The sequence below is a fragment of the Hypanus sabinus genome, chromosome 8, assembly GCF_030144855.1.
Source record: "Hypanus sabinus isolate sHypSab1 chromosome 8, sHypSab1.hap1, whole genome shotgun sequence".
Taxonomy (NCBI): domain Eukaryota; kingdom Metazoa; phylum Chordata; class Chondrichthyes; order Myliobatiformes; family Dasyatidae; genus Hypanus; species Hypanus sabinus.
Window position 1 is genome coordinate 169,625,346 of NC_082713.1, and position 27,949 is coordinate 169,653,294.

General features: G+C 43.1%; 2 protein-coding genes and 1 long non-coding RNA gene across 4 annotated transcripts in view; 1 reads left to right on the forward strand and 2 right to left on the reverse strand.

Moving 5' to 3' along the window:
* Positions 1–27,949, reverse strand: part of dram1 (DNA-damage regulated autophagy modulator 1) — a 533,733-nt gene that overhangs the window by 428,533 nt on the left and 77,251 nt on the right. The window lies entirely within an intron of this gene.
* Positions 1,455–5,630, reverse strand: LOC132398712 (uncharacterized). Its single transcript, XR_009513773.1, has 4 exons — positions 5,512–5,630; positions 3,577–3,726; positions 3,091–3,159; positions 1,455–1,906 (listed from the first exon to the last, which is right to left on the reverse strand). It is a non-coding gene; the product is annotated as an uncharacterized LOC132398712 (long non-coding RNA).
* On the forward strand, positions 5,577–27,715 carry washc3 (WASH complex subunit 3). Its single transcript, XM_059978522.1, has 7 exons — positions 5,577–5,718; positions 5,880–5,978; positions 12,210–12,275; positions 16,110–16,217; positions 18,668–18,781; positions 21,583–21,647; positions 27,291–27,715. Exons 1-7 carry the CDS (start codon positions 5,668–5,670, stop codon positions 27,370–27,372), a joined length of 585 nt encoding a protein of 194 aa, XP_059834505.1. The 5' UTR covers positions 5,577–5,667; the 3' UTR covers positions 27,373–27,715.

Genomic DNA, 27,949 nt, shown 5'->3' on the forward strand with positions numbered 1-27,949 from the left:
ACAGTGTGACACTCACTCAGTGTGTTCCCATTGACAATGTGACACTCCCTCAGTGTGTTCCCCTCTGACAGTGTGACACTCCCTCAGTGTGTTCCCATTGACAATGTGACACTCCCTCAGTGTGTTCCCATTGACAATGTGACACTCCCTCAGTGTGTTCACCATTGATCGTGTGACACTCACTCAGTGTGTTCACCATTGACAATGTGACACTCTCTCAGTGTGTTTCCCTCTGACAGTGTGACACTCACTCCGTGTGTTCCCCATTGACTGTTTGACACTACATCAGTGTGTTCCCTTCTGACAGTGTGACACACCCTCAGTGTGTTCCACCCCGATAACGAGACACTCCATCAATTTTTCACTTTACATGAATACATCTAAGCCACAAATAAGTTGCATCATTTGCTTCAATGATCAACACAGTTCAATCACGTGCTCATGGAAGCGTGTAAGTGCCTTTCTGCTTTTGGTGGCAACATTTCGCACCCACAGTTTACTAACACTGAATCTTACTTCTTTGGAGCAAACAGTTACAGAGTGTATGTATAGGCATCAGTGTATTTTGAACCACGATCGGTGTTCATTGGCAACGTAAAGTGATTGTACTAACTGCTACACTATCGTGCTGCTAAGTGAGATGGAATTTAACTCAGATAGATGCTAAACCAGAGCAGGACATAAAGAGTTGTAATGTTAAATCAGGTTCATAGGTCAGGCAAGGGAGACAGGAAATACACTGATTTCGAATAGGTATATTAATCATTTACAAACAGTAAAATTCGACCAAACATTCACATCCCCAACTGACAGATGCTACAAAGCCGAATACTTGATAAACATATTTAGTTATAAGTGCAGTAGGGCACACCTCCTCAATCATCATGTGCATTACTGCCTTAAACAAAGAAGAGAGTAAACCCCTTTCATGTGTACCCTACCCAGGATATCTGAAACCAGACACCAGGCATCTATCCAAAGGGGAAAGCAGCTGCAGCTTCTAAACTAACCAATCACAATGGAACCATGATGGCTACCCGTCTGGGTAGCCTCCAACCTGATGGCATGAACATTGATTTCTCGAACTTCAGTTAATGCCCTTCCTCCCTTTTTACCCCATCCTTCCTTCTTTCCTTTCTCTCTTTCTTTATCTATCTATTTATTTATTTCCCCCCTTTCTTTTTCTCTCCCTGTCCCTCTCACAATCACTCCTTGCCTGTTCTCCATCTCCCTCTGGTGTTCCCCTCCCCCTTTCTTTCTCCCTATGCCTTCCGTCCCGTGATCCTCCCACTTCTCCAGCTCTCTATCCCTTTTGCCAATCAACTTTTCAGGTCTTAGCTTCATCCCGCCCCCTCCTGTTTTCTCCTATCATTTTGGATCTCCCCCTCCCCCTCCCACTTTCAAATCTCTTACTATCTCTTCTTTTAGTTAGTCCTGACCAAGGGTCTCAGCCCAAAACGTCAACAGTACTTCTCCCTGTAGATGCTGCCTAGCCTGCTGCGTTCCATCAGCATTTTGTGTGAATTGCAATCACAATGGAAACAACTTCCAACAATCAGAATAAGACACGTCCCCACAGGATTGAGTGAATGGCAGGGCCCTGGGGAGTGTTGTTGAACAGGGAGACCTCGGTGAACAAATACACAGTTCCCTGACAATGGGAAAATAGGTGTCCAAGGTGTGGTATGCTTGCCTGCATCAGTTCAGGCACTGAGTACAATCATTGGGACATTATATTACAGTTGTACAAAATATAATCATGTTGTCAGTCTTATTTGTTTATTTATTATTTGTGTGTGTTTTTGTATTTGCATAGTTGGCCTTCTTTTCCACATTGGTTGCTTGTCAGTCTTTGTGCATAACTTTTCTTTGATTTTGTTGTATTTCGTTATTCTACTGTGAATACCTGCATGAAAATGAATCTCAGGGTAGTAAAGGTGACACATACTTACACTGATAATAAGTTTCCTTTGAACTTTGAATATACATTTAGAGTATTGGGTGCATCTTCTGGGCATCACACTTTTGGAATAATGTGATTAATGATTAAACATTAGCTTTATTTGTAGTAGAAACATTGAAATTTGTTGTTTTGTATCTTTGCCAACACAGTCCAAGGATGTGCTGGGAGCAGCCAGAAGTGTCACCATACATCTGGCACCAACATAGCATGCCCACAACTTACTAACCCTAACCAGTACATCTTTGGACTGTGGGAGGAAACTGGAACACCTGGAGGAGACCCACCCAGTCACGGGGAGAACGTACAGACAACGCCAGGAATTGAACTCCCATCGCAGGCACTGTAAACAGTTTTGCTAACCTCTTTGCTGCCGTGCCACCCCTGGAGAGGCTAAAGAAATTATTCAAAGGGATGCTACATTGAGTGAAGAGCGTGAATTAGCAGGAGAGACTGGATAGGCTGAATCTGTTTTTCCCAGAATAAATAGGGCTGAAAGGTGACAAGGGAGAGGTACATAAAATAGGGGAGGAAGTCAGTGTCTCATAACACCTTCTTGATGAAGTGTATAGGGACCGGACATCCATAGTAAGAGTTGAAAATGCCAGTGATATTAAAGTCGATTCAGATTCTGATCACGCATTCACTGCCATAGGAATCACTGATTATTCACCAACACTAATTATTTATCATTACATTACTAATATCAATTGCTCACTACTACTGATTCTCCTTTTTCAGTTATTGTTTGTTGTAATCATTTCAATCCAGAAAAGTGCAGTGATTTGCTTTGCAAAGTCGACCATGAAGGCAGAATACAGGGTTAATGGCAGGATTGTTAGCAGTGTGGTGGAACAGAGGGTTGCTGGGGTCCAAGTCCATAAGACCTAAGATCAGAATAAGGACATTCACCCCATTGAATCCACTCCACCATTCCATCATGGCTGATTTATTATCACTCTCATTATCATTCTCCTATCTTCTCCCCATAACCTTTCATGCCCTGACGAATCAAAAACCTATCAACCTCCACCTTAAATACACCCATTGACCCGGCCTCCCAGCCAACGTGGCAATGAGTTCCACAGATTCACTACCTACTGGCTAAAGAAATTCAAAACATTTATTACCAGAGAATGCATACAGTACATGACCTGAAACACTTGTCTTCACAGACATCCAGGAAAAACAGAAGAACCCTGAAAGAATGAATGACAGAAGAACGTTAGGATCCCGACGACTCCCTCTCCCCTCCCCTGCACAAGCAGCAGCAAGCATTAATGAAACAACCTCCCCCCTCCCCCACCCACTTCAGCAAAAAGTGTCAGCACCCACCACCACAAAGCAACAGCAGAGCAGCCAAAGAGAGACCATAATCTGCAGTCTGCAAAAACCATTGTTTACCCGACAGTTCAGCATACTACAGGCTCTCTCACTCACTAACAAGGGACACAGCGAAAGGGAAGACTGACAGTTGCTGTTATGATATTACAGTCTGCCACGTTGCTTCGTATTCCCAGATTCTGCCACTTGAGAATCGGCAGCAAATTCTCCCCACCATCAAAAGAAAGAGGGTGCAACCGCTCGTCTACAGAGACCTCTGTCCACATGCCTACCACAGTAAAATACTGATGTTCCATCTTCTGCAACACCTCAGCTGGCAACGCCGACCTGGAATCGGCTGTCCAGAGCTGCCACCTTCCAAGCCGTGCCTCGGAGAATGCCAGAAAATGGTCGACTGATGAGCTCCAGGAATGGGAACCCATCTGCCATAAAAAAAACACAATTGAAGTGCCACTTTCAGATCAGGATCTCAATAGAACCCAAACTGCCTTAAAAAGTGAAAAAGAGACATTAAAGAGAGGAATTACAGCTGCTTTTGCAGATGAGCTCGGTGAGGCAGCCATTTGGTGCCATCTTACTTACTCCTCAGATCTGTTGTAAATGGACATCCCCCTATTTTGAGGCTGTGCCCTTTAGTCCTAGATTCCCCCACTATAGGAAACATCCTCTTCACATCCACTCTATCTTAGCCTTTTAATGTTCAATGGGTTTCAATGAAATTCCCCTCTCATTCTTCTAAATTCCAGCGAGTACAGGCACAGAGAGCCTTCAATCTCTGTTCAAATGATAACACGTTCATTCCTGGAATTATTTGTGTGAACCTCCTCCGAATTCTCTCCAATGTCAGCACATCTGTTCTTAAATAAGAGACCCAAAACTGCTCACAGTCCTCCAAGTAAAGCCTTAACAGTGCCTATACAGCCTCAACATTACATCCTTGCTTTTATATTCTAGTCCTCTTGAAATGAATGCTGACATCGCACTTGCTTCCCTCACCACTGACTCAGCCTCCAAATTAACCTTTAGCAAATCCTGCAAGAGGGCACCAAAGTCCCTTTGCACCTCTGGTTTTTGAATTTTCTCCCTGTTTAGAAAATACTCTATCCCAACACTTTGCCAATTCTCCTAATCTACGTCCTTTAGCAGCCTCTCTACTTCTTCAGTACTACCTGCCCCTCTATCTATCTTCGTATCATCCGCAAACTTGGCCACAAAGCCATTGATTCCATCACCCAAGTTACTGACATACAACGTAAAAAGAATCAGCCCCCACACAGAACCCGGTGGAGCACCACTCGTCACTGGCAGCCAATCCAAAAGGGCTCCTGTTATTCTCACTTTTTTGCTGCCAGCCAATCAGCCACTACTTTATCCATGTTAGTATCCTTCCTATAATACCATGGGCTCTTATCTTGTTAAGCTGCCTCAGGTGTGGCACCTTGTCAAAGGCCTTTTGAAGATCCAAGTACACAACATCACCAATTCTCCTTTGTCTGTCCTGCTTGTTATTTCTTCAAAGAATTCCAAAAGATTTGTCAGGCAAGATTTTCCCTTGAGGATCCCTCATAGTTGTAGTGCAGGTTGACACACCATACGGTTAAGAAGCCGTATGGTGTGTTGGCCTTCATTAGCTGGGGGACTAAGTTCAAGATCTGTGAAGTAATGCTGCACCTCTATAAAACTCTGGTTAGAGCACACTTGGAATATTCTGTCCAGTTCTGGTCACCTCATCACAGGAAGGATGTGGAAGCTTTAGAGAGAGTGGAAATGAATAATAAAAGGCAGTATAACTTTAATGTGTTGGGGAAAAGTATAGAGGGGATGCCAGTGACAGTTTCTTTTGCACAGAGTGTAGGTGTATGGAATGTGCTTCCGGGGATGGTGGTAGAGGCAGATACATTAGGGATATTTAAGAGACTCTGTGATAGGCACATGGATTGGGGGGAGAAGGGTTGGCATATCATTATGGGCCGAAGGGCCTGTACTCTGCTGTAGCGTTCTAAGATCTATAATGGTTCACTAGTTTACTGCTGGTGTACGCCATCACAGGTCGTACATCACTGATAATTGTGTTCATTGCTCACTACCACAATTACAGCTCACAACCATACTCCGCCATCACTATTTATTTATTGTTATTGTCATTTAGTGCACATCGATAGTAAACGGCTGGACCAGGAGCATCACATCGTTCCTAACACCTTTACCGTTAACGATTCTCGCCCTGACGGATGTGAAACTATCGCCGACTGTCATCGATACGGGGCGGCGTCGAGCGAGGGGAGGGGTGACCGGGCCGAGGTCACTTCCGGGTTACCAAGCGGCCGTTGCTATCACGCGCGGCGCCGCTTCCGGTGGGGAGAATGGACGAGGACGGGCTGCCGCTGGTCGGCTCCGGGATCGACCTGACCCGGGTGAGGGAGCGTTGTCGAGCGGGGTGGTGGGGCTGGCGACATCACCGTCCCTCCGCGCCTCACTCCACATTCCATAGTTCCTTGTGAATTAAATGCAAGAGTGCTGTGATTTCCTCTGGTCGATATTATGTTTGATTAAACCGATGGATCCTTCATTGCAGGTCCCAGCTATCCAGCAGAAGAGAACTGTGGCATATCTGAACCAATTCATTGCCCACACTGTTCAGTTTCTGAATCGTTTCTCAACAGTTTGCGAAGAGGTAATAAGCTCTTCCTCCTTTGCTTCAGAGAGATTGTCTCGTTTCGGATAACTTCCAGTTTTTCTGACCTTGTTTATAATTTACATAGTCTGCACTACAGAGTTTATTCATATAATACTTTATTCTTTTAGTTGCTACTGCTACGCTAATGTTGTTCGAGAAGGAAATGGGGATAATTCTAGAAACATTAGATCAGTGAGTCTCATGTGAGTGGTAGGGAAGTCACCGAAGAGGATTCTTATAAGCATTTCGAAAACCATGTTCTAATTAGGCAGAGACTGTGTGGTTTTGTACGGCAAGTTGTGAATTACTAACTTGATGGAGTTTTTTGATGAGGTGATAAGGGTGATTGATGAGAGTAGAGCAGTGGATGTTGTCCACACAGATTATAGTAACGTGTTTAACAAAGTCTCTTATGGGAGGCTCATCCAGAAAATTCAAATCCATGGGATCCATGGTGAATTGGCCATTTGGATTCAGAATTGGCTTGCCCATGGGGGAGAGGGTTGTGACTAATGGGCTTATTCTAGCTGGAAGTCTGTCATTAGTGGTATTTTACAGAGATTTTTAAAGGACTTCTGTTTATGGTGTATTTAAATGACCTGGATGAAAATGTAGATGGATGGGTGAGTAAGTTTCCATACAATACAAAGATTAAAGATTGGTAGTGTTGTGGATAGTGTAGAAGTCTACCAATGGGATATAGGTCAGTTGCAGATCTGGACAGAGAAATGGCGTATGCAGTTTAACCTGGATAAATGTGAACTGTTGCACTTTGGTTGGTCAAATGCAAGGAGGCAGTACACTGTTAAGAGCAAGATTCTTAATAGTGAACAGTGTTGATGAGAAGAGGGATCTTGGTGTCCAAGACAATAGCTCCCTGACAACAGTACACAGGTTGATAGGGTGGTCAAGAAGGCATATGATGTGTTAAACTTTATTGTTGAGGCACCGAGTTCAAGATCAGGAAGTTATGTTTCTTCTTATAAAACTCTTAGATGGACCACATCTGGAGTATTGCATTCAATTTTGTCTGCCTCATTACAAGAAGGATGTTGAGGCTTTGGAAAGGGTGCAGATGACATTTACCGAGAGACTACCTGGATTAGAGGGTATGTGCTATAACAAGAGGTTAGACAAACTTGGGTTGTTTTCTTTGGAGCAGCAGAGGTTGAGAGATCTGATGGAGGTTTATAAGATTATGAGAGGCATAGGTAAGAGTAGATACCCCGTATTTTCCCCGCAGTTGAAATATCTAATACCAAAGGCCATGTATTGAAGTTGAGTTCGAAGGTGATGTGTGGGGCAGATTTTTACATACAGAGTATTAGGTACCTAGAATGTGCTGTTGCATTGGTGCTGGAGCCAAATACAATGGAGACTTTTAGAAGATCCTTATAGAGGCGGAGAATGCATACTTTTTGGGCAAAGTTACCAGTTTAATTAGTTCAGCACAACATATTAGTATTGGGTTTTTTTGATATTGGTTTATTAATGTCACACGTACTGAGATACAGTGAAAAGCTTTTCTTGCATACAGTTAGAACCATAGAACATTATAGCACAGTATAAGCCCTTCAGCCCTCTACATTGTGCCAACCCATATAATTTTTAAAAAAAAGTACTAAACCCACACTACCCCCATCACCCTCTACTTTTCTTTCATCCATGTGCCTGTCCAAGAGGCTCTTAAATACCCCTAATGTTTTAGCCTCCACCACCATCCCTGGCAAGTCATTCCAGGCGCTCACAACCCTCTGTGTAAAAAAACTCACCCCTGATGTCTCCCCTAAACTTCTCTCCCTTAATTTTGTACATATGTCCTCTGGTGTTTGCTGTTGGTGCCCTGGGAAACAGGTACTGACTATCAACCCTATCTATGCCTCTCATAATCTTGTAGACCTCTATCAAGTCCCCTCTCATTCTTCTACACTCCAAAGAGAAAAGTCCCAGCTCAGCTAACCTTGCTTCATATGACTTGTTCTCCAAACCAGGCAACATCCTGGTAAATCTCCTCTGCACCCTCTCCATAGCTTCCACATCTCTCCTATAATGAGGTGACCAGAATTGAACACAGTACTCTAAGTGCAGTCTCATCAGAGATTTGTAGAGTTGCAACATGACCTCTCTACCCTTGAACTCAATTCCCCTGTTAATGAAGCCTAGCATCCCATAGGCCTTCTTAATTACCCTATCAACCTGCGCAACGACCTTGAAGGCTGTATGGATTTGAACCCCAAGGTCCCTTTGTTCATCCACACTCTTAAGTAACTGACCGTTAGTCCTGTACTCAGTTTTCTGGTTTGTCCTTACAAAATGCATCACCTCACACTTATTCAAATTGAACTCCCATCTGCCATTTTTCTGCCCAACTCTGCAGCCTGTCTATACCCTCTTGTAACCTTCGACCACCTACATCTCCATCCACAACTCCTCCAATCTTTGTGTCATCCACAAACTTACTCACCCATTCTTCCGCCTCTACATCCAGGTCATTTATAAAAATCACAAATAGCAGGGGTCCCAGGACAGATCCCTGCGGCACTCCACTAGTCACAGACCTCCAGGCAGAATACTTTCCTTCCACAATTGCCCTCTGCTTTCTTCCTTTAAGCCAATTATTCATCCAAACAGCCAAGGTTCCACTTATCCCATGCCTCATGAATTTCTGGATGAGTCTCTCGTGAGGGACCTTGTCAAATGCCTTGCTAAAGTCCATGCAGACCACATCCACTGCCCTACCCTCATCAATTTCTTTTGTTCTCTTTTGAAAAAAACTCAATCAGGCTCGTGAAGCACGATCTTCCCTTCACAAAGCCATGTTGACTATCCATGAGTAGACGGTACTTCTCCAAATGCTCGTAGATCCTATCCTTGATAGATAGATATCTGATGGATAGGGGAATCAAGGGATATGGGGACAAGGCAGGGACTGGGTATTGATAGTGAATGATCAGCCATGATTTCAGAATGGCGGTGCAGACTCGAGGGGCCGAATGGTCTACTTCTGCACCTATTGTCTATTAAGAATTCTTTCCAGTAGTTTGCAGACCACCGATGTAAGACTCACTGGTCTATAGTTCCTAGGTTTCACCCTATTACCTTTTTTAAACAAGGGAACTACATTTGCCATTCTCCAGTCCTCAGGCACTTCCCCTGTAGCCAAAGAGGATTCAAAAATCATAGCTAGTGCTCCAGCAATCTCTCCTCTCAATTTCCACAACAACTTGGGGTGTATCATATCCAGCCCTGGGGATTTATCAATCTTGATGTTTTTAAGAAGATCCAGCACTCCTTCTTCCATAATCTCCACATTGTCCAGCACACAGGCCCACTCTATTTTGACCTCACCCTGATCAAGATCCTTTTCACTTGTGAATACTAACGCAAAGTATTCATTTAGGACCTCCCCAACCTCCTCCACTTCCAGGCACATGTTGCCCTCTTTATCCTTTAACAGTCCCACCTTGTTCTCATCATCCTCTTGTTCTTCACATATGCATAGAACGCTTTGGGGTTCTCCTTAATCCTACATGCCAGGGCCTTCTCATGCCCCCTTTGAGCTCTCCTAAGTCCTTTCTTTAGCTCCTTCCTGGCTACCCTATATTTCTCATGAGCCCCTCCTACTTCCTGCTTCTTATATCTAACATATGCTTCCTTTTTCCTCTTGACGAGTTACCTCACATGTTTCGTCAGCCATGGTTCTCTTTTCCTACCATTTTTTCCTTGCCTCAATGGGGCAAACCTATCCTGAACCCAGCTCAAGTGGTCCCTAAACTTCTCCCACATTATTTCTGTGCTTTTCCCTTTGAACATTTGTTTCCAATTTACTCTTGCTAGTTCCTGCCTCATCCCTTCAAAGTTAGCCCTTCCACAGTTAAGTACTTTACCATTTCATCTAATTTTATCCCTTTCCATAGCCATTCTGAAGCTAAGGGAGTTGTGGTCACTCTCACCAAAATGCTGCCCCACCAAGAGGTCTGTCACCTGACCAGGTTCATTACCCAGAACTAGATCAAGAATAGCCTCTCCTCTCTTCTGGCGGTCCACATACTGTGTCAGGAATCCTTCTTGAACACACCTGACAAATTCAACCCCATCTATCCCCCTTGCACTCAGGAGGTGCTAGTCAATATGAGGGAAGTTGAAATCACCCAAAACTACTACCCTGTATTTCCTGCTCCATTCTAAAATCTGCCTGTTTATCTGCTCCTCAGTGTCCCGAGGGCTATTTGGGGGCCTATAGGCTACTCCCAGCACAGTGATTGATCCCTTCCTATTTCTGACTTCCATACAGACCGACTCAGTGGACACTCCCTCTGCAGCATCCTCCCTTTCTATAGCTGTGGTACTATCCCTGACCAGTAATGCCCTTTTCTACTCCCCATCCTATTCCTTTTAAAATACCTGAACCCCGGGACCTGCATCATCCAATGCTGCCCTTCCTCCAACCAAGTTTCAGTAATGACCACAACATCGTAGTTCCACGTACTAATCCATGCTCTAAGTTCATCCTCTTTGTTCCTAATACTCCTAGCATTTCAACCCCTTTAACTGGCTATGATTATGTTTCATCCCCTGCCTGTCCTTCCTCATCAACTCAGAACTCTTAGCATCATGCCCTTGTCCTTCTACCTTAATCTCTGCACTCACATTCTGATTCCCAAGCCCCTGCCAAACTAGTTTAAACCCTCCCCAACAACTCTTTCAAACCTGCCCGCCAGGATATTGGTCCCCCTGGGATTCAAATGCAACCCGTCCTTTTTGTACAGATCACACCTGCCCCAAAAGAGGTCCCAATGATCCAGAAATCGGAATCCCTGCCCCCTGCTCCAATCCCTCAGCCACACATTTATCCTTCACCTCATTCTATTCCTATTCTCACTGTTGCGTGGCACAGGCAGTAATCCCAAGATTTCTACCTTTGAGGTCCTGCTTTTCAACTTCCTTCCTAACTCCCTGTAGTCTTCTTTCAGGACCTCTTCCCTTTTCCTACCTATGTCATTGGTACCAGTATGTACCATGACCCCTCCCACCACAGGATATCGTGGACCTGATCAGAAACATCCCGGACCCTGGCAGCTGGGAGGCAAACTACCATCCGAGTTTCTTTCCTGCGTGCACAGAATTGCCTGTCTGACCCCCTGACTATAGAGACCCCCATCACTACTGTCGTCCTCTTCTTTTCCCTACCCTTCTGAGCCACAGGGCCCGGCTCTGTGCCAGAGGCACGGCCACTGTCATTTCCCCCAGGTAGGCTGCCCCCCCCCCCCCCATAGTATTCAAACAGGAGTACTTTTTGTCAAGGGGTACAGCCACAGGGGTACTCTCTAGTACCTGATCCTTCTCCTTTCCTCTCCTGACTGTGACCCATTTATACAGATCAGATCATTACACAGTGCATAGAGCTTGACAAAGGTAAAATGTTAACAGAATGCTGAATGAAACGTTACAGCTACCAAAAGAAAGCGAAGTGCAGGTAAATAAATGGAAGATCATAACAAGGTTGATTGTGGGTTCATTTTATCGTAAAACAAATGGCAGATGGAGTCCATTTCAGAATTGATCACAGTGGGACAGAAGCTGTCTTTCAGCCTGGTGGTACATGCTTTCAGGCTTTTGTATCATTCTATTTACTGTTAATGCCCGCAAGAAAATGAATCTCAGGCTAGTATGCGGTGATGTTAATGTACTTTGAATGTCTGGAGTGGGTGGGATATTTGATTACACTGGCTGCTTTACTGTGGCTGAGACAAGTGTAGACAGAGTTCTTGGAGGGGACGGGGTTCCTGTGGTCTGAGCTGGGTCCACAATTCTCTGCGGTTTCTTGAGGTAATGTGCAGAGCAGTTACCATATCAAACCTTGGTGCATTTGGATAGAATGCCTTCTGTGATGCATTGATAAAAATTGGTACGAGTTGTGATTCAGTTCTGTTTTGTTTCTTTATGAAATTCCTAATTTGACAGAGGTGGTAAGTGGCACTCAAAGTGCTGGAGGAACTCAGCAGGTCAGGCAGCATTGATGGACGGGAATAAACAGTTGATGTTTCGAGCTGAGACCCTTCACCTGACTTCATTACTCCTTCTGATTTAGGAGATCATTATTATTCCTGCACTTAACGAGCTGTTAATCAATACTAGTCCGTCTTTGAACATGTAAAGGAAACCACCTATATCCTGTGAATATATCCCAGTTTCTTGATACACAAATTTCTTTCCTCTCCGTTTCAGAAACTGGCTACTCTTTCCCTTCGGATCCAGCAGATTGAAACTACACTTAATATTTTGGAGGCAAAGGTGAGTTGAGGCTGACTATGGCCGGGGTGAATCTCGGTAGAAGCATAGGTAATTGTAAATCATTTCAAGATTCAAGATTTTTATTGTCATTTGCAGTACGAGTGTAAAGGAGTGCAAGTGATTGTTACTCCAGATCCGATGCAGCTTACAGACCACAGTAAATATAAATATAAAAGCAATCTTATGAAACACAATGTACAAGTAACTGCTGAATGGTTGTATATACATAAAATTAATGTATACACGTAGACTGTATATGTGTATATTCACTAAGGCAACTGATCAGGCTCCTCATGCGAAGCTCAGTCAGAAAGTAAGGAGGCATGGGGTCTAAGGAGACATTGCTTTGTGGATCCAGAATTGGCTTGCCCACAGAAGGCAAAGGGTTTTTGTAGATGGTTCATATTCTGCATGGTGACCAGTGGTGTTCCGCAAGGATCTGTTCTGGGACCCCTCCTCTTTGTAATTTTCATAAATGACCTGGATGAAGAAGTAGAAGGGTGAGTTAATAAGTTTGCTGATGTCACAAGGGTTGGGGGTTTTGTGGATAGTTTAGAGGGTTGTCGGAGGTTACAGCTGGGAATCAAAAGGATGCAGAACTGTGCTGAGAAATGGCAGATGGAGTTCAACCCAGATAAGTGTGAAGTGGTTCATTTTGGTAGATCAAATTTGAAGACAGAATATAGTATTAAGGATAAGACTCTTGACAGTGTGGAAGATCAGAGAGATCTTGGGGTCTGTGTCCATAGGACACTCAAAGCTGCTATGCAGGTTGATAGTGTTGTTAAGGAGGTGTATGGTGTGTCGGCATTCGTCAACCATGGGATTGAGTTTAAGAGCCGCAAGGTAATGTTACAGCTATATAAGACCTTGGTCAGACCCCACTTGGAGTACTGTGCTCAGTTCTGGTCACCTCACTACAGGAAGGATGTGAAAACAATAGAAAGGGTGCATAGGAGATTTACAAGGATGTTGCCTGGATTGGGGAGCATGCCTTATGAGAATAGGTTGAGTTCTTGGAGTGATGGAGGATGAGAGGTGATCTGATAAGAGGTGTATAAGATGATGAGAAGCATTGATCATGTGGATAGCCAGAGGCTTTTCCCCAGGGTTGAAATGGCTAACACCAGGGAGCATAGTTTTAACGTGCTTGGAAGTAGGTACAAGGGGGATATCAGGGGTAAGTTTTTCAAACAGAGTGGTGGGTGCATGGAATGCACTGCCAACAACGGTGGTGGAGGCGGATACGATAGGGTCTTTTAAGATCCTTTTAGATAGGTACATGGAGCTTAGAAAAATAGTGAGCTATGCGGTAGGGAAATTCTAGGCAGTTTCTGGAGTAGGTTCTGGAGTTGACACAACATTGTGGAACAAAAGGCCTGTAATGTGCTGTAGATTTCTATGTTCTTTGCATATAAGTGGCACTAGGTTTAGAGGTATCTGAACATAAGAGGACTCTGACAGGAAATGATAAAGTGACAAAGTGACTCTTGGCAAGAGGAACTCTTCTCAGTAGTGGCAGGGCAGATGAAAACACAGTTGGACAGTGTATCACTGTAGGTATGAGATGTATAGTGCAAGCATAAGGTGCTGGTATGGGGGGTGGATCTGGGTTCTCTGACATGCTGTCAATACCATAAACGTAGCTTACAACTTGATGACATGAACATTGATTTCGCTAACTTTCGGTAATTTTTTTTCTCTTCCCTCTTCCATTCCCCATTCTGTCTCCCCTCTTTACCTCCTCTCATCTGCCCATCACCTCTCCCTGGTCTCCCCCCTCCTTCCCTTTCTTCCATAGTCCATACTCCACTCTCATCAGATTGCTTCTTCTCCAGCTCTTTACTGCTTCCACCTATCACCTCCCAGCTTTTTAACTTCATTTTCCCTCTCCTCTATCCATTCACCTTCTCTCACCTATCACCAGTCAGCTTGTACCTCTCCCTTCCACCTTATTCTGGGTTCTGCCCCCTTTCTTAGCCCATTGAAGGGTCTTAGTCCAAAACGTTAACTGTTTATTCATTTCCATAGATGATTGACCTACTGAGTTCCTTCAGAATTTTGAGCATGTTTATCTAATGTACTTTCCTCAACTGCTTTCAATGATGGCTCTTTTCGTATATCTACCAGGAAAGTTGATGAAAGCAAGGCAGTGGGTATTGTCTACTTAGGGTTTGACAAGGTCCCACATGGGAGGTTGGTTAAGAAGGTTCAATCACTTGGCATCAAGGAGGAGGTAGTAAATTGGATAAAACATTGACTTTGTGGAAGAAAGCATAGAGTGGTAGTAGATGGTTGCCTCTCTGACTGAGGCCTGTGACTAGGGGTGTATTACAGGGATTGATACTGGGTCCGTTGTTGTTTCTCATCATTGGATTGATAATTCCATGAAAATGGCATCACAGGTAAATAGGGTCGTAAAGAGAGCTTTTGGTACATTGGCCTTCAGAAATCAAAGTATTGAGTACAGAAGTTAGGATGTTATTTTGAAGTTGTATGAGACGATAAGACCTAATTTGGAGAATTGTGTACAGTTCTGGTCACCTAACTAGAGGAAAGATATCAAAAGATTGAAAGAGTGAGTGCAGAGAAAATTCACAACTGGAACTTGAGGACCTGAGTTATAGGGAAAGGTTGAATAGGGTTAGACTTTATTACCCAGAGCGTAGGAGAATGAGGGGAGATTTTATAGAGGCATACAAAATTATGAGGGGTATAGATAGGGTAAATGCAAGCAGGCTTTTTCAACTGAGATTGGGTGAGACAAGAACTAGAGATCATGGTTTAAGGGTGAAAGGTGAAATGTTTGAGGGGAAACTTCTTCACTCAGAGGGTGGTGAGAGTGTGGAACGGATTACCATTGGAAATGGTGGATGTGGGTTCAATTTCAACATTCAAGCGAAGTTGGATAAGTACATGGATGGGAGGGATACAGAGGGCTATAGTCTCAGTGCAGGTTGATGGGATGAAGCAGATTAATACTTCAATGTGGACTAGATAGGGGGAATGGCGTGTTTCTGTGCTGTACTTTTCTCTGACTCTGTTTTGTGAAAATTGTTGTTTTGTGGCAGCATTACAGTGCAATACCTCAGAATTATGCAAGTCAGAATAAGAAATATGTAAAAAAAAATTAAATGCAAAAAAAAAGCAAAATAATGAGGTAGTGTGTATGGGCTCGTGGACCGTTCAGAAATCTGATGGTGGATGGGAAGAAGCTGTTCTAAAGTGTGTGTGTGTCCTCAGACCCCTGTACCTCAGTGATGATAGTGATAAAAAGGGCATGCCCGGCTGCCAACGGTCTTTGATTATGAAGATGTCCTCAGTAACGGGGAGGCTGGTTGTCCCAACCCCACCCCATCCTGTTTAATGGGTGTAAAAAATGAGAAATGCTTTATGATATTAAACTTTACAGGGCAAGGCTATTTGCCATCTGAATCAGGTTTAATATCACTAGCACGTTGTGAAATTTGTTTTGTAGCAGCATACATTGCAATACGTAAAAATTCTATAACTTACAATAAGAAATATGTATAAAAACAATTAAATAGTGCAAAAACAGAACAGAAAAAATAGTGAGGTAGTGTTCATGGGTTCATTGTCCATTCAGAATTCTGATGGCGGAGAGGAAGAAGCTGTTCGTGAAACGTTGAATGTGTCTCTTCAGGCTCCTGTACTAACTCCCTGATGGTAGCAATGAGAAGAGGACATGTCCTGGGTGATGAGGGTTCTTAATGATGGATGTCGCCATTTTGAGGCATCGCCTTTTGAAGGTGTCTTTGGTGCTGGTGAGGGTAGTAGGAGTTTTGCTCTAACTTGTGTGTTTACGTACTGCAGCTTTCGTCAATACCTGGCCTGGAGGATGTCACAGTAGAGGCGACGAGCCAGAGTCAGCATATTTCAAATGGCTCACCTTCTGACCAACAGCAGCCATCCCCAGTGGAGGTAACTTGCTTACTAAAACTCATGACCCTTACTGCAGCATAGGCCACCAACAGCAGCTCACCAGGGTCCTCTGTCCTGGGCCAGTCTTTCAAGTTGGCCCCAGTGTAGCCCATTTTTGAAGATCCTTCCTCTCTTAGGGATGAGGTCTTTGGAGCTTCTGTAGCATTTTTTTTATGGAATGGGGTTGCTAACCCTATGCCCGACCCTCCTATTGCAGCTGGGTCCAGGATCATCCATGATGGATTTCAGTAGCGCTTTGGATAAAATGAAGGAGCAAAAGGTCAGAGGAAGTACATACCATTCAGATTTGTGTGTGCCTCTGTAACGTAGCGGTTAGTGCAATGCTATTACAGCTTGGAGTGTTGGAGTTCAATTCCAGCATCCTCTGTAAGAAGTTTGTTTGTTGTTCCCGTGGAATGTGTGCCTTCCCTTCAGGTGCTCTGGTTTCCTCCCAGAGTCCAAAGACATATGGTTAGAAGATTAATTGGTCATTGTAAATTGTCCTGTGATTAGGCTGGGGCTGGTGCTCAAAGATCTAGAAGGGCTTATTTCATGCTGAATCTCTAAATATTTAAATAACAGGAGTTGTATTGAGAGCATCCTGAGCAGCTGCATCACTGCTAGGTTTGGAAATTGCACCATCTCAGATCGCAAGACCCTGCAGCGGATAGTGAGGTCAGCTGAGAAGATCATTGGGGTCTCTCTTCCTGTCATCACGGACATTTACACTACACGCTACATCTGCAAAGCAAACAGCATTATAAGGGACCCCACACACTCCTCATACAAACTCTTCTCCCTCCTGCCGTCTGGGAAAAGGCAGAGAAGCATTCGGGCTCTCACAACCAGACTATGTAACAGTTTCTTCCCCCAAGCTATCAGACTCCTCAATGCCCAGAACCTGGACTGACACCTTACTGCCCTATTGCTTTTTTATTATTTATTGTAATGCCTGCACTGTTTTGTCCACTTTATGCAGTCCTGGGTAGGTCTGTAGTCTAGTGTAGTTTTTTTCCTGTGTTTTTTTTACGTAGTTCAGTCTTGTTTTTGTACTGTGTCATGTTACACCATGGTTCTGAAAAAACGTTGTCTCATTTTTACTGTGTACTGTACCAGCAGTAATGGTCGAAATAGCAATAAAAAGTGACTTGACTTGACTTGAACTAGCTCCTGGCTGATTGGACAAAGAACAATGAATTTCGTAACATTTTCCAGTGATGTTGAACCTGATTCTGATTATTCTGACCTTGACTCCACTTTCCAGCCTATTACCCCTAATCCTCGACACCTCATGACGAATGATATCTTGGACTTGACATCCAATTCTGATTTGGACTATCTTAATCTGAAAGAGAGGTGGAAGAAGATGCAAAAGAAAATCTTGGAAGGGAATTCCAGAAAATTCTTACAAAGGAATATTTCCTTTGGCTGGAGAGAGAGGGAGGTTAAATGGAATAAATTAGGCACATTTTACAACGGCTGTATCCTTGCCAGTGCAACTTCTTCTACGCCCCTCGCTATCTCGGTCAAGTGCCGGCATAAAGATCCTGGCCATCCCGGACATTCCTCCTACTCCTGTCAGGCAGAAGATACAAAGCCTGAAAGCATGTATGTTACAATATGTGGGGTTTGACTGCAAAAGAAAGATGCCTGGAGTTGCTTCGCACTTTACTGCAAGGGTGTCTATTAGGTGCATCAAAAATCAGTGAAATTAGTGAAAACTCAATATTTACAAAAAACTATCTACCAGAAAGCATAACAATAGCTTCATACTACTTTCTCCAGTGTGAACTACTGGCAGCTGTGTCTCTAAGTGCAATCTGCCCTGTTTTTTTAGGCACCAGGACATACCATTCTTAATGACCCACAAAGTTAACATAAGACAACACATAAATCAGAATATGATGCACCCCACAACGTAGTTAGAATCATTTTACAAAATAAGCAGAAGTATCTATCTTAAATAGAGTTTACAGACAACATGTACACATCCCCATTGCTAAAGAAATGGAATATTCCAAAGTGTATGGCGGGGAAGGCTCCATAAAGCCAAACCCATTATAAGAATATACTGGGGGGAGACATTGAAGTGTGCACATTCAGCGCAAGGACAGCAGCAAGATGACAAGGCAATGTTTGTGTATGTACATGTGCATGTACACAGAGTGTGTTTACCAAGAGCTCAGTAAACACACAATGTACCACCAGGCTCAAGGACCACATCTAAAAGTTGGTGTGAGATGACCCTAAGGCATACTTGTTACAAAATTATTAGATCCTCCCTGGTATAATTTCCCCCTTGGAGGTGGGATTTCTTATTATGAGATGATCTGACTCATTATTATCTCTGTTTTGCATTGGAATCCTAATAGATTTGAACCAGAGCATCAAATGTTTAAGAATTTAATGCTCTTGTTACATCTTTAATTGCAGTTGTATTCTTCTTTCAGGTCCAAAAAAATGTGGAATCTTCAGCTCAAGTTAAAGCAGATTCACCAATCGAAAATGCTATTACTGTAGCGAAAGACCCTCGATACGCACGATACCTGAAGATGGTGCAAGTGGTGTGTGAATTTTTGTTTCTCTGTCATGAATCTGTCTTAGGATGTCAGCTGTGGCCCAGTCATTACATACCCTGATGAGGGGTTTTGGTTCAAAATGTTGACCATTTATTCCCCTCCGTGGATGTTGCCTGACTTCTCAATCCTATATGTGTAGCACATAGGGAGAACTGACCTTTTGTCAGATGGGAGATTGATTAGAGCTCCCATCAGCCCTGAGATGATTGTGAAACATTCTATGCATTGTTTGAAGGACAAGGTTCTGCTGATGCGCTGAGCAGCATTTATCCCTTGCCCAACATCACAATAGCTGTAAATTCAGGATTTAATTTCTGACACTGTCTATAAAGAGTTTGTATGTTCTCCCTGTGACGGCGTGGCTTCCCTTCCATATTCCAAAGAAATTGCAGCTAGGCTTAGTGAGTTGTGGGTATGTTACGTGGCATGCTGTTAGTAGGATATCCTCAGACTGTGTTGGTTGTTGACACCACAGGCACATTTCACGATGTCAATGTATCTGTGACACATTAAGCTAATTTTTAAAAATCTTTAAGATAATAAGGAAACTTTGATTCCCATCCTATCCTGATGTCCATTGACAGAGCTTGAAGTGCCCAGGTTATGATGCTTATACTACTATGCTGGGAGCTTGTAATGTGCATGGGTATATCGAGATTGTAAAAGTTTTCAAAGGCATACAATTTCTTGTTTAAATTGCCACAGACAGTTGCTGTGACTGTAGCCTCAACCCAATCCGTAGCCTCTGCTTCTAACCTGCCTTCTCTATATTTACTACTCAAACACCTTCCCTCCCATGCCCTCTGCCTCTCTCACCCCAGTGTGACAAGTTCCTTTTATCCCTGTATCGCCAACCCACTAATTTGTCCTCTGCCTTTTAAAACCCAGCTGGCCCCATACCCTCCGCCCCTCCAAAAGTGCCTACTTGTTCAGCTCCACTATGTCTTTTCTAATTGGCTCTTGATTATCTCAAACCCCCATCCCTAAGCCGCAGCCCCTTTCCTTTCGTACCTTGCACAAAGTGCTGGAGGAACTCAGCAAATCAGGCAGCATCTGTGGAGGGGAATAAACAGATGACATTTGAAGTCGAGACTCTTAATCAGGAAGGGGGGAGAAGCCAGTAATGAAAAGTATGGGAAAAAGGAGTACAAGCTGGCAGGTGATTGGTGAGACCAAGTGACGGGGGAAGGTAGATGGTATTGAGGGGGGTGGGTGGGAGGTGTTTGGAAGCAGTAAAAAGCTAAAGGGAGAGGAAAATGATAGAACAGGGCAGTGAAACATGGTAGAAAGGGAAGGAGAGGAACAAGAGGGAAGTGATAGACAGATGTGGAGAAAGGGTGAGAGGGAACCAGAATGGGGATTGGAAAAGAGAGAGGGTGGAGGGAGGAGAAATCGATGCTCTTGCCATCAGGTTGGAGGCTGCTCGGACAGAATATGAGTTTTGCACCTCCAATGTGAGCATGGCCTCATCATGGCAGTGGCGGAGGTGTTTGAAGAATTTGTCCCTCTGTATCTCCTGCTTGCCTTTGTCCCTACATCCCTAGTATGTATCACTTTTTTACTGTAACTGACACAAGGTTACATTATGGCTTTTAAAAATATTTTAATGCATTTACTACCCAAAACTTGAAAATTGTGCTGCTTGGTGAACCATTGATGTATAGTGTGGTGAAGTGTTCGGGAGGAGTGCAGGTAATTTACATCCAGGAGCCCTCGGCCATTCATGTCTGTGCTGACCATTTACCTACATGTGGTCGTTGGTGGTTGAGGCACATACATCAGGGGCATTTAAGAGACTCTTACAGTGGCACATGGATGAAAGAAAAAAATGAAGTGCTATGTGGGAGGGAAGGGTTAAATTCATCTTGGAATGATTTAAAGGGTCGGCACAACTTTGGGGGCCAAAGGGACTGTGCTGTTTTATGTTTGATCGCTCTTATCCATGCCTGTACACATACCTGTAGAAATGCCTTTTTAAACACTTTTGTGTCTGCTTTCTCGATCACCCCTGGCAACGAGTTCCAGACCACACCACCCTGTGCTTATTTAAAAATAAAAAAGCGCTGGGCATCAAGGGACAATCCCATACTTCCAATTATGCGTGATGTGGGACATTGAGGGTTACCTACGGATGGAACAGTTTCCACACCTGCCCTTGTGGTGGTAGAGATTTGAGGCTTGTAAGGTGCAACAAAAAGCCTTGTTGAATCAGCATCAGATTTATTATCACCGGTGTGTGTCGTGAAATTTGTTGACTTACCAACTGTAGTACAATGCAATACATGATAATATAGAATGAATAGTAAATCAATTACAGTGAGTATATATGTATATTAAATAGATTCAAAATAATACAAAACAGAAATAATATAATAAAAGTGAAGAACTGATGTGTGTTTTTTTAATCCCCACCTACTATAGATTAGCAGGAGAGAGAGTTAATTTCAAAATTTGAGGATTTGCATTCTTGACAGTTAGAATTTTAAATTTCCTGTTGATATTCATCTCCAGCCTCTAAGAAATTCAGCACGATGAAGATTTTTTTCAGCCAGCGGGTGGTAATTCATTGCTATAGACAGCTGTGGAAGCAAAGTTATTGAGTGTAGGCTGATAGGTTCTTGATTAGTAAGGGTGTCAAAGGTTATAGGGAGAAGGCAGGAGAATGGGGGTGAAGAGAGTTAATAAGTCAACCATGATGGAATGCCGGAGCAGACTCAATGGACCAAATGGCCGACTTCTGCTCTTATGTCTTACGGTAACTGAGAACTTCATATTCTCTTTTTCAGGGTGTTCCTGTAATGGCGATAAGGAACAAGATGATTTCTGAAGGACTCAACCCTGATCTATTAGAGTGAGTTTTTATTAACTACTGCTAGATATTTTTCTTAGTTTTTTGTTGCTACAAGTAGCTTGTGGGTCTCAGCTGTCTCATCCTTATGGGTTAGTTTAAGTTTGGGGTCCTCCAGTTTGGGGTGCTATTTATTTTTATTGTAAGTTGTAATAATTTTAATGTCTTGAACTCTCCTGCTGCCACAGAGCAACAAGTTTTATTTAGAGGTACAGCATAGAATAAATCCTATGGTCCTTTGAGCCTCGCTGCCCAGGAATCCCCGATTTAACCCTGACTTAGTCACAGGACAATTTACAATGACCAGTTATCCTACTAAACTGTACTTCTTTCAACTGTGAGGAAACCGGAGCTCCCGAAGGAAACCAACACATTCCATGGGGAGGATGTACAGACTCCTTACCGATGATGTCAGAATTGAACTCCTGCGCCCCAAACTGTAATAACGTCATGCTAATTGCTATGCTGCCTCATTCGTATAGCTTAGTTTAAATTTAGGGTCCTTGGGCTTGAGATGCTACTTGTTGTAATGTATACTATTTTTTTAATGTATTATGTAAGAACCTAAGAACACAAGTTTGTCAAACAGGACCTGCCTTTGCTGAATCCATGCTGCGTCTGCCTGATGGATCCATTTCTTTCCAGATACTTCACTATTTCTTCTTTAATGATAGCTTCAAGCATTTTGCCAACTACAGATGTTAAACCAGCTGACCTATAGTTACCTGCCTTTTGCCTACATCCTTTTTTGAACAATGGCGTGACATTCACCTTCTTCCAATCCACCTTCACAGGGTCCAGAGAATTTTGATAAATTATCACCAAAGCCACTACTATAACCTCTGCCATTTCTTTCATTATCCTGGAATGCATTCCGTCAGGACCAGGGACTTGCCTATCTTCAGACCCACAAGCTTGTTCAACACTACCTCTTTAGTGATAGCTATTGTATTGAGGTCCTCAACTCCCATCGCATCCATAACATCTCTCTTTGGCATGTTAGATGTCTCCATCGTGAAGACAGATACAAAATAGTCTTTCAAAGCCTCTGTTATTTCCCCATTACCCAATATCAATTACCCCTTCTCATCCTCCAAGGGACCTACATTCACTTTAGCCACCCTTTTCCACTTTACGTAATTATAAAAAACTTTCATTATCTGTTTTTATTTGTGCTGGTTTATTTTCACATCCTATCTCCTTCTTTATTGCTTGCTTAGTGGTTCTTTGTTGCTTTTTAAAGTTTTCCCAATTTTCCAGTTTCACACTAGTCTTGGTGACTTTGTATGCATGAGCTTTTAGTTTGATGCCTTCTTTTATTTCCTTAGTTATCCAAGGCTGACCCTCCCCACCCTTACTGTCCTTGTTTTTAACTAGAATATACTTTTGTTGAGCACTGTGAAAAATCTCTTTGAAAATCTTCCACTGTTCTTCAACCGTCCCACCTTGTAGCCTGTTCCCAGTCTACACTAGCCAAATCTTCCCTCATCCCATTGTATCTCCATTGTTTAGATGTAATACACTGGTTTTCAATTGAACTATTGCACCCTCCATTTGTATGAGAAAGTCAATCATACTGTGATCACTCTTAGAGGATCCCTGACTACAAGATCACTAATTTTACCTGCCTCATTGCACAGGACCAGATCTAAGATGGCACGTTTCCTTGTAGGTTCAGGAACATGCTGTTCAAAAAAGCCATCACTGATGCATTCTATGAAGTCCTCCTCAAGACTGCCTTGACCAACTTGATTCACCCAATCTAGTGCAAGTTAGTCCCCCACAATAACTGCTGTTCCATTCTTACATGCCTCAGATATTTCTGTTTATTGCCTGTGCCACTGTAATGTTATTAATTAGTGGCTGATAGACAACTCCCACCAGTGGTTTCTTTTTTTCCCTTTACTATTCCTAATCTCTACCCAGGTGGATTCAACATTCTGCTCCTTAGATCTTGTATTGTCTCTCACTGTCGTCCTGATCTCATCTTTAATTAAGAGCACTACCCCACCTTCCTTACCTGCGTACCTATCCTTCCATATTACTTGATATCCTTGGATATTTAATTCCCAATCCTCTTCACCCTGCAGCCACATTTCTGTAAGGCCACTAAATCATACCCCTTTGTACTGATTTGTGCCACAAGTTCACTGACCTTATTTTAAAAACTACGGACATTCAGATAAAGTGCCCTTACACTCATTGTGCTTTTAAAATCTTGTAATCTTTTCCTCATTTGCTCTTGACTTTACTCCACTCTTACTTTTCATCTTTTGCTTTTTCTTTATCCACACTTCTCTCTTTTACTTCTCCAATCTGTTAAGCCCACCCCCCTACTATTTAGTTTAATAGTTTAACTGTCCTGCTTCTGCAAAACAACAAATTTCACAGCGTATGTCAGTGATGATAAACCTGATTCTGAGCATTTGTGCTTTGGTAGTCTTTCTTAGATCAGGGTACAAGATGATGGAAAGAGGTGTTGCCAATTTCCAGTGCACACGGTGTGGTACTCGTACAGTATTTTGTCTTCTGTTGTGTTCAAGGTTCTGTTGCGTTGTAGAGTTCGGTCTGCTGCTGTATTTGATTCTTGGCCTGCTGTTTCACAGTCACATTCATGAAAGCATGCGGTGAAATGTGGCATTGGCACTAACAACCAACACACCCTCACACTTGTTTAATTATCATTGAACCATACCCATGAATACAGCCAAGCAAAACAGTGTTTCTCCAGGGCCAGGGTTCAAAACACAGAACCAACAGTCGCACACAGCACAAGGCTCATATAGCACGTCTAATTGTGATAGAAAAACAAAGTTACAGATATATTCTAGCCCAAGCCCCTGAGTGTCATGGCCTGTCAATTGGATGTTATGCTGGAGCTATATTTCTGCAAGGCCAAGCCTGCAACAGTTTCTCATCACACACTGGTGCAGTCACAGATGAACACAATCCAGGTCATCTTCCCACAAGTGAATACTGGTGGGCAGCCCTCAACCCATCTCAGAATCCAGTGCGTTCTAACCTGAGGATGTGCTGAAGGCAGCCTGCAAGTGTGGCCATACAGAATTTATTATTGAAGTACATATATGTCACTATATATCAGTGCTATTATTTCGGAAGATCTGTCCTGGGCCTAGCACATAAGTGCAATTACAAAGAAAGCAAGGTAGACCCTCTACTTCCTTGTGATTTTGCAGAGATTTAGCATGGCATCAAATACTTTGACAAACTTCTGTGGATGTGTGGTGAAGAGTGTATTGACTGGCTGCATCACAGACTGGTATGGAAACAGCAATGCCCTTGAATAGAAAATCCTACAAAAAGTAGTGGATATAACCTAATCCATCATGGGTAAAGCCGTTCACCAATGGAGCACATCTACATGAATTGCTGTCACAGGAAACAATGACTCCCACCATCTCGGACATGCCGTCTCCTCATTGCTGCCATCGGGAAAAAGGTACAGGACCCTCAGGATCCACACTACCAGGTTCGGGAACAGTTATTACCCTCAACCATCAGGCTTGTGAACTAAACAGGCTAACATCACTCAACTTCACTTGCCCTACATCCAATGGACTCTCTTTTAGGGATTCGTCATCACATGTTCTCCATATTTAGTGCTTATTTATGATTATTATTATTTCTTTTTGTGCTTGCTATTTGTTGTCTTCTGCACTCTAGTTGAACATCCAAGTTGGTGTAGTCTTTCATTGATTCTTTTATGGTTATTATTCTATTATGGATTTGAGTGTGCCCACCCACGAGAAAATGAATCTCAGGATTGTATATGGTGACGTAATTTACTTTCATAATATATTTACTTGAATTTTACAGGCAGACAAACAATGAATGTGTAAAAGACAAACTGTAAATAGAAGAAAAAAGGAAAATAATAATAAATAATTAAGCAATAAATGTCAAGAGCACAAGTTGTAGACTCCTTAAAAGTGAGTCCATAGGTTGTGGAGTCCCTGTATCACTTCCCTCAAGAACAAGTCAATTTAAAAACATTCAGAGCTAATTTAGATGAAAACAAAGGAAATAGAAGACTGGGCAAAGTACAGACTAACTGGTATGCAGAGGAACTGGAGCTGGCAGCTTTGGTTTGTGTGTGCTGCACCATTCTAGTTTCCTGTGTGTGGTGACAGGACAAATGGCTCCCCCTAGTGGACTCTTGTGTATTCTGTTCTGGGTTCTTGACAAGTTCCGAAACCTTGGTAGTTTCTTTCCTCCCACCAACACTACTCAACCCATTGAGTTCTTCCATTGTGTGTTGCTCCAGATTCCAGCATCTGCAATCTCTAACACGAAATTCTGCAGATGCTGGAACTCTAAAGCAACACACACAAAATGCTGGAGGAGCTCGGCAAGTCAGGCAGCATTTATGGAAATTAATAAACAAGTTGATGTTTCAGGCTGAGACCCTTCATCAAGACTGGAAAGGAAGATTCCAGAGTAAAAAGGTGGAGGGCAGGGGCAGGAAATAATGGGTGATAAGTGAGGCAAGGTAAAGGACCGGAGAAGATGGAATCTGGTTGGAGAAGAGAGTGGACCATGGGAGAAAGGGAAGGAGGAGGGTCACTAGGGAGATGATAGGCAGGTGAGGATAAGAGGTAAAAGGTCTGAGTGGGAACAAGAAGAAGGGGAAAGGGGAAAAAATTACTGGGAGAAGAAATCGATGTTCACGCCATTCATTGGAGGCTACTTAGACAAAATATGAGGTATTGCAAATGGCCTCATTGTGGCACAAGAGGAAGGAGGCCAAGGACCAACGTGTCAGAATGGGAGTGGAGATAACATGGTTGGTCACTGGGAAATTGTGCTTTATGTGGATGGGGTGGAGCTGAATTCTCTCCTGTCTCAACTGACATTTTCTTCTTTTGCCAGCTTTCTCTTCAGTTGCAAAGTGCTTTTCTCAACGATTCATTAAAGATTCTCACCCAGTCACTGAAACACTAATGCTCAAACATAGAAACTAAATTATTGGAGGTACTTGGTGAGACCATATCGTGGAGGGGTTTCCGAAAGTCTGGCACCAGAATGCACAGTTTGATATTAAATATCAAACCTCAGGGTCCTTGGAACAGTCTAGGAATGTTCAGTGTAGTTTAGTTGCAGTTCAGTTTAGAGCTATGTCGTTTGTTGACCGCAGGCTGCAGCACCAGTACCTGCCGAAGTGCCCCGATCAAAACCGCGCATGGCAATAAAAAAGGTGTAACCAGGAACACATATAACGTGAACTGCAGAGTCCTCTAATCCAGTCCACAAACTGTTACGATCAAAGATGCTGGAAATACTGAGTAACGCCCACACAAAATACTGGAGGAACTCAGCAGCTCAAGCAGCATCTACAGAGGAGAATAGATAATCAAAATTTTGGGTTGAGACATTTCATCAGGACTCATGAAGTCCAGTTTATTCCTCTCCATAGATTCACCCTGACCTATTCAGTTCTTCCAGCATTGTGTGTGTGTTGCTCTGCATTTTCAGCATCTGAAGATTCCCTTGTTGCTGTAAACCAAATTTCTTTTTAAATGAAATATCCTTCAAACATTAACATCTTATGTCTCAGGTTAGTGCTACTTATGATGCATGAGGTTTGAGCCCTCTAATTGTTCTCTTTACGTCTCGCCTTTTCTACAGGACCCCAAATGCCTTGGTCCCAGATGGAGTTAAGGAGGATGAAGGAGACAGTTCTGGCAGCGAGTCGTCATTCAGTGACTGAAGGTGGAGTGTGTGTGGATGCCGAATTTGATGAAGAGTAGTTGGAAAGGATTGTGCATATTGTATTTGTGCCACTTCCTTTCCTATATTGAAAACTTAGCATGCTCTTATTAATTACAGCTGTGTCACTGGCATAGGGCTGTCTAGCTGTAACACTCACAGCCAGTGTAAATCAAGACACAGTCTGTTATTTCATTCTCATGTGTATATTATGTTACCATCACTTTTTCCTGTAATTCTGAAACTCTTTTGGCCTGCTCCTCTGCACAGCTCAGGGCCTGGAGCCATGTTGTTTTTCTTTTCCCTGTCATTGTACTTGCTCGTGAGTAAATGTGGGAAACTTTGCTTGTAATAAGTGTACCTTTGTTTAGCACATGTGCATTGGAACGCCCAGTGAAATGCGGCGGTTCATCAACAACCAACACAGTTTGAGGATGTGCTGGGGGCAGCCCACAAGTGTCACCATGCTTCTGGCACCAACATAGCGTGTCCACAACTTAGTAACCCTAACTGGTACGTCTTTGGAATGCGAGAGGAAAGCAGAGCACCCAGAGGAAATCCACACAGTCAAAGGGAAA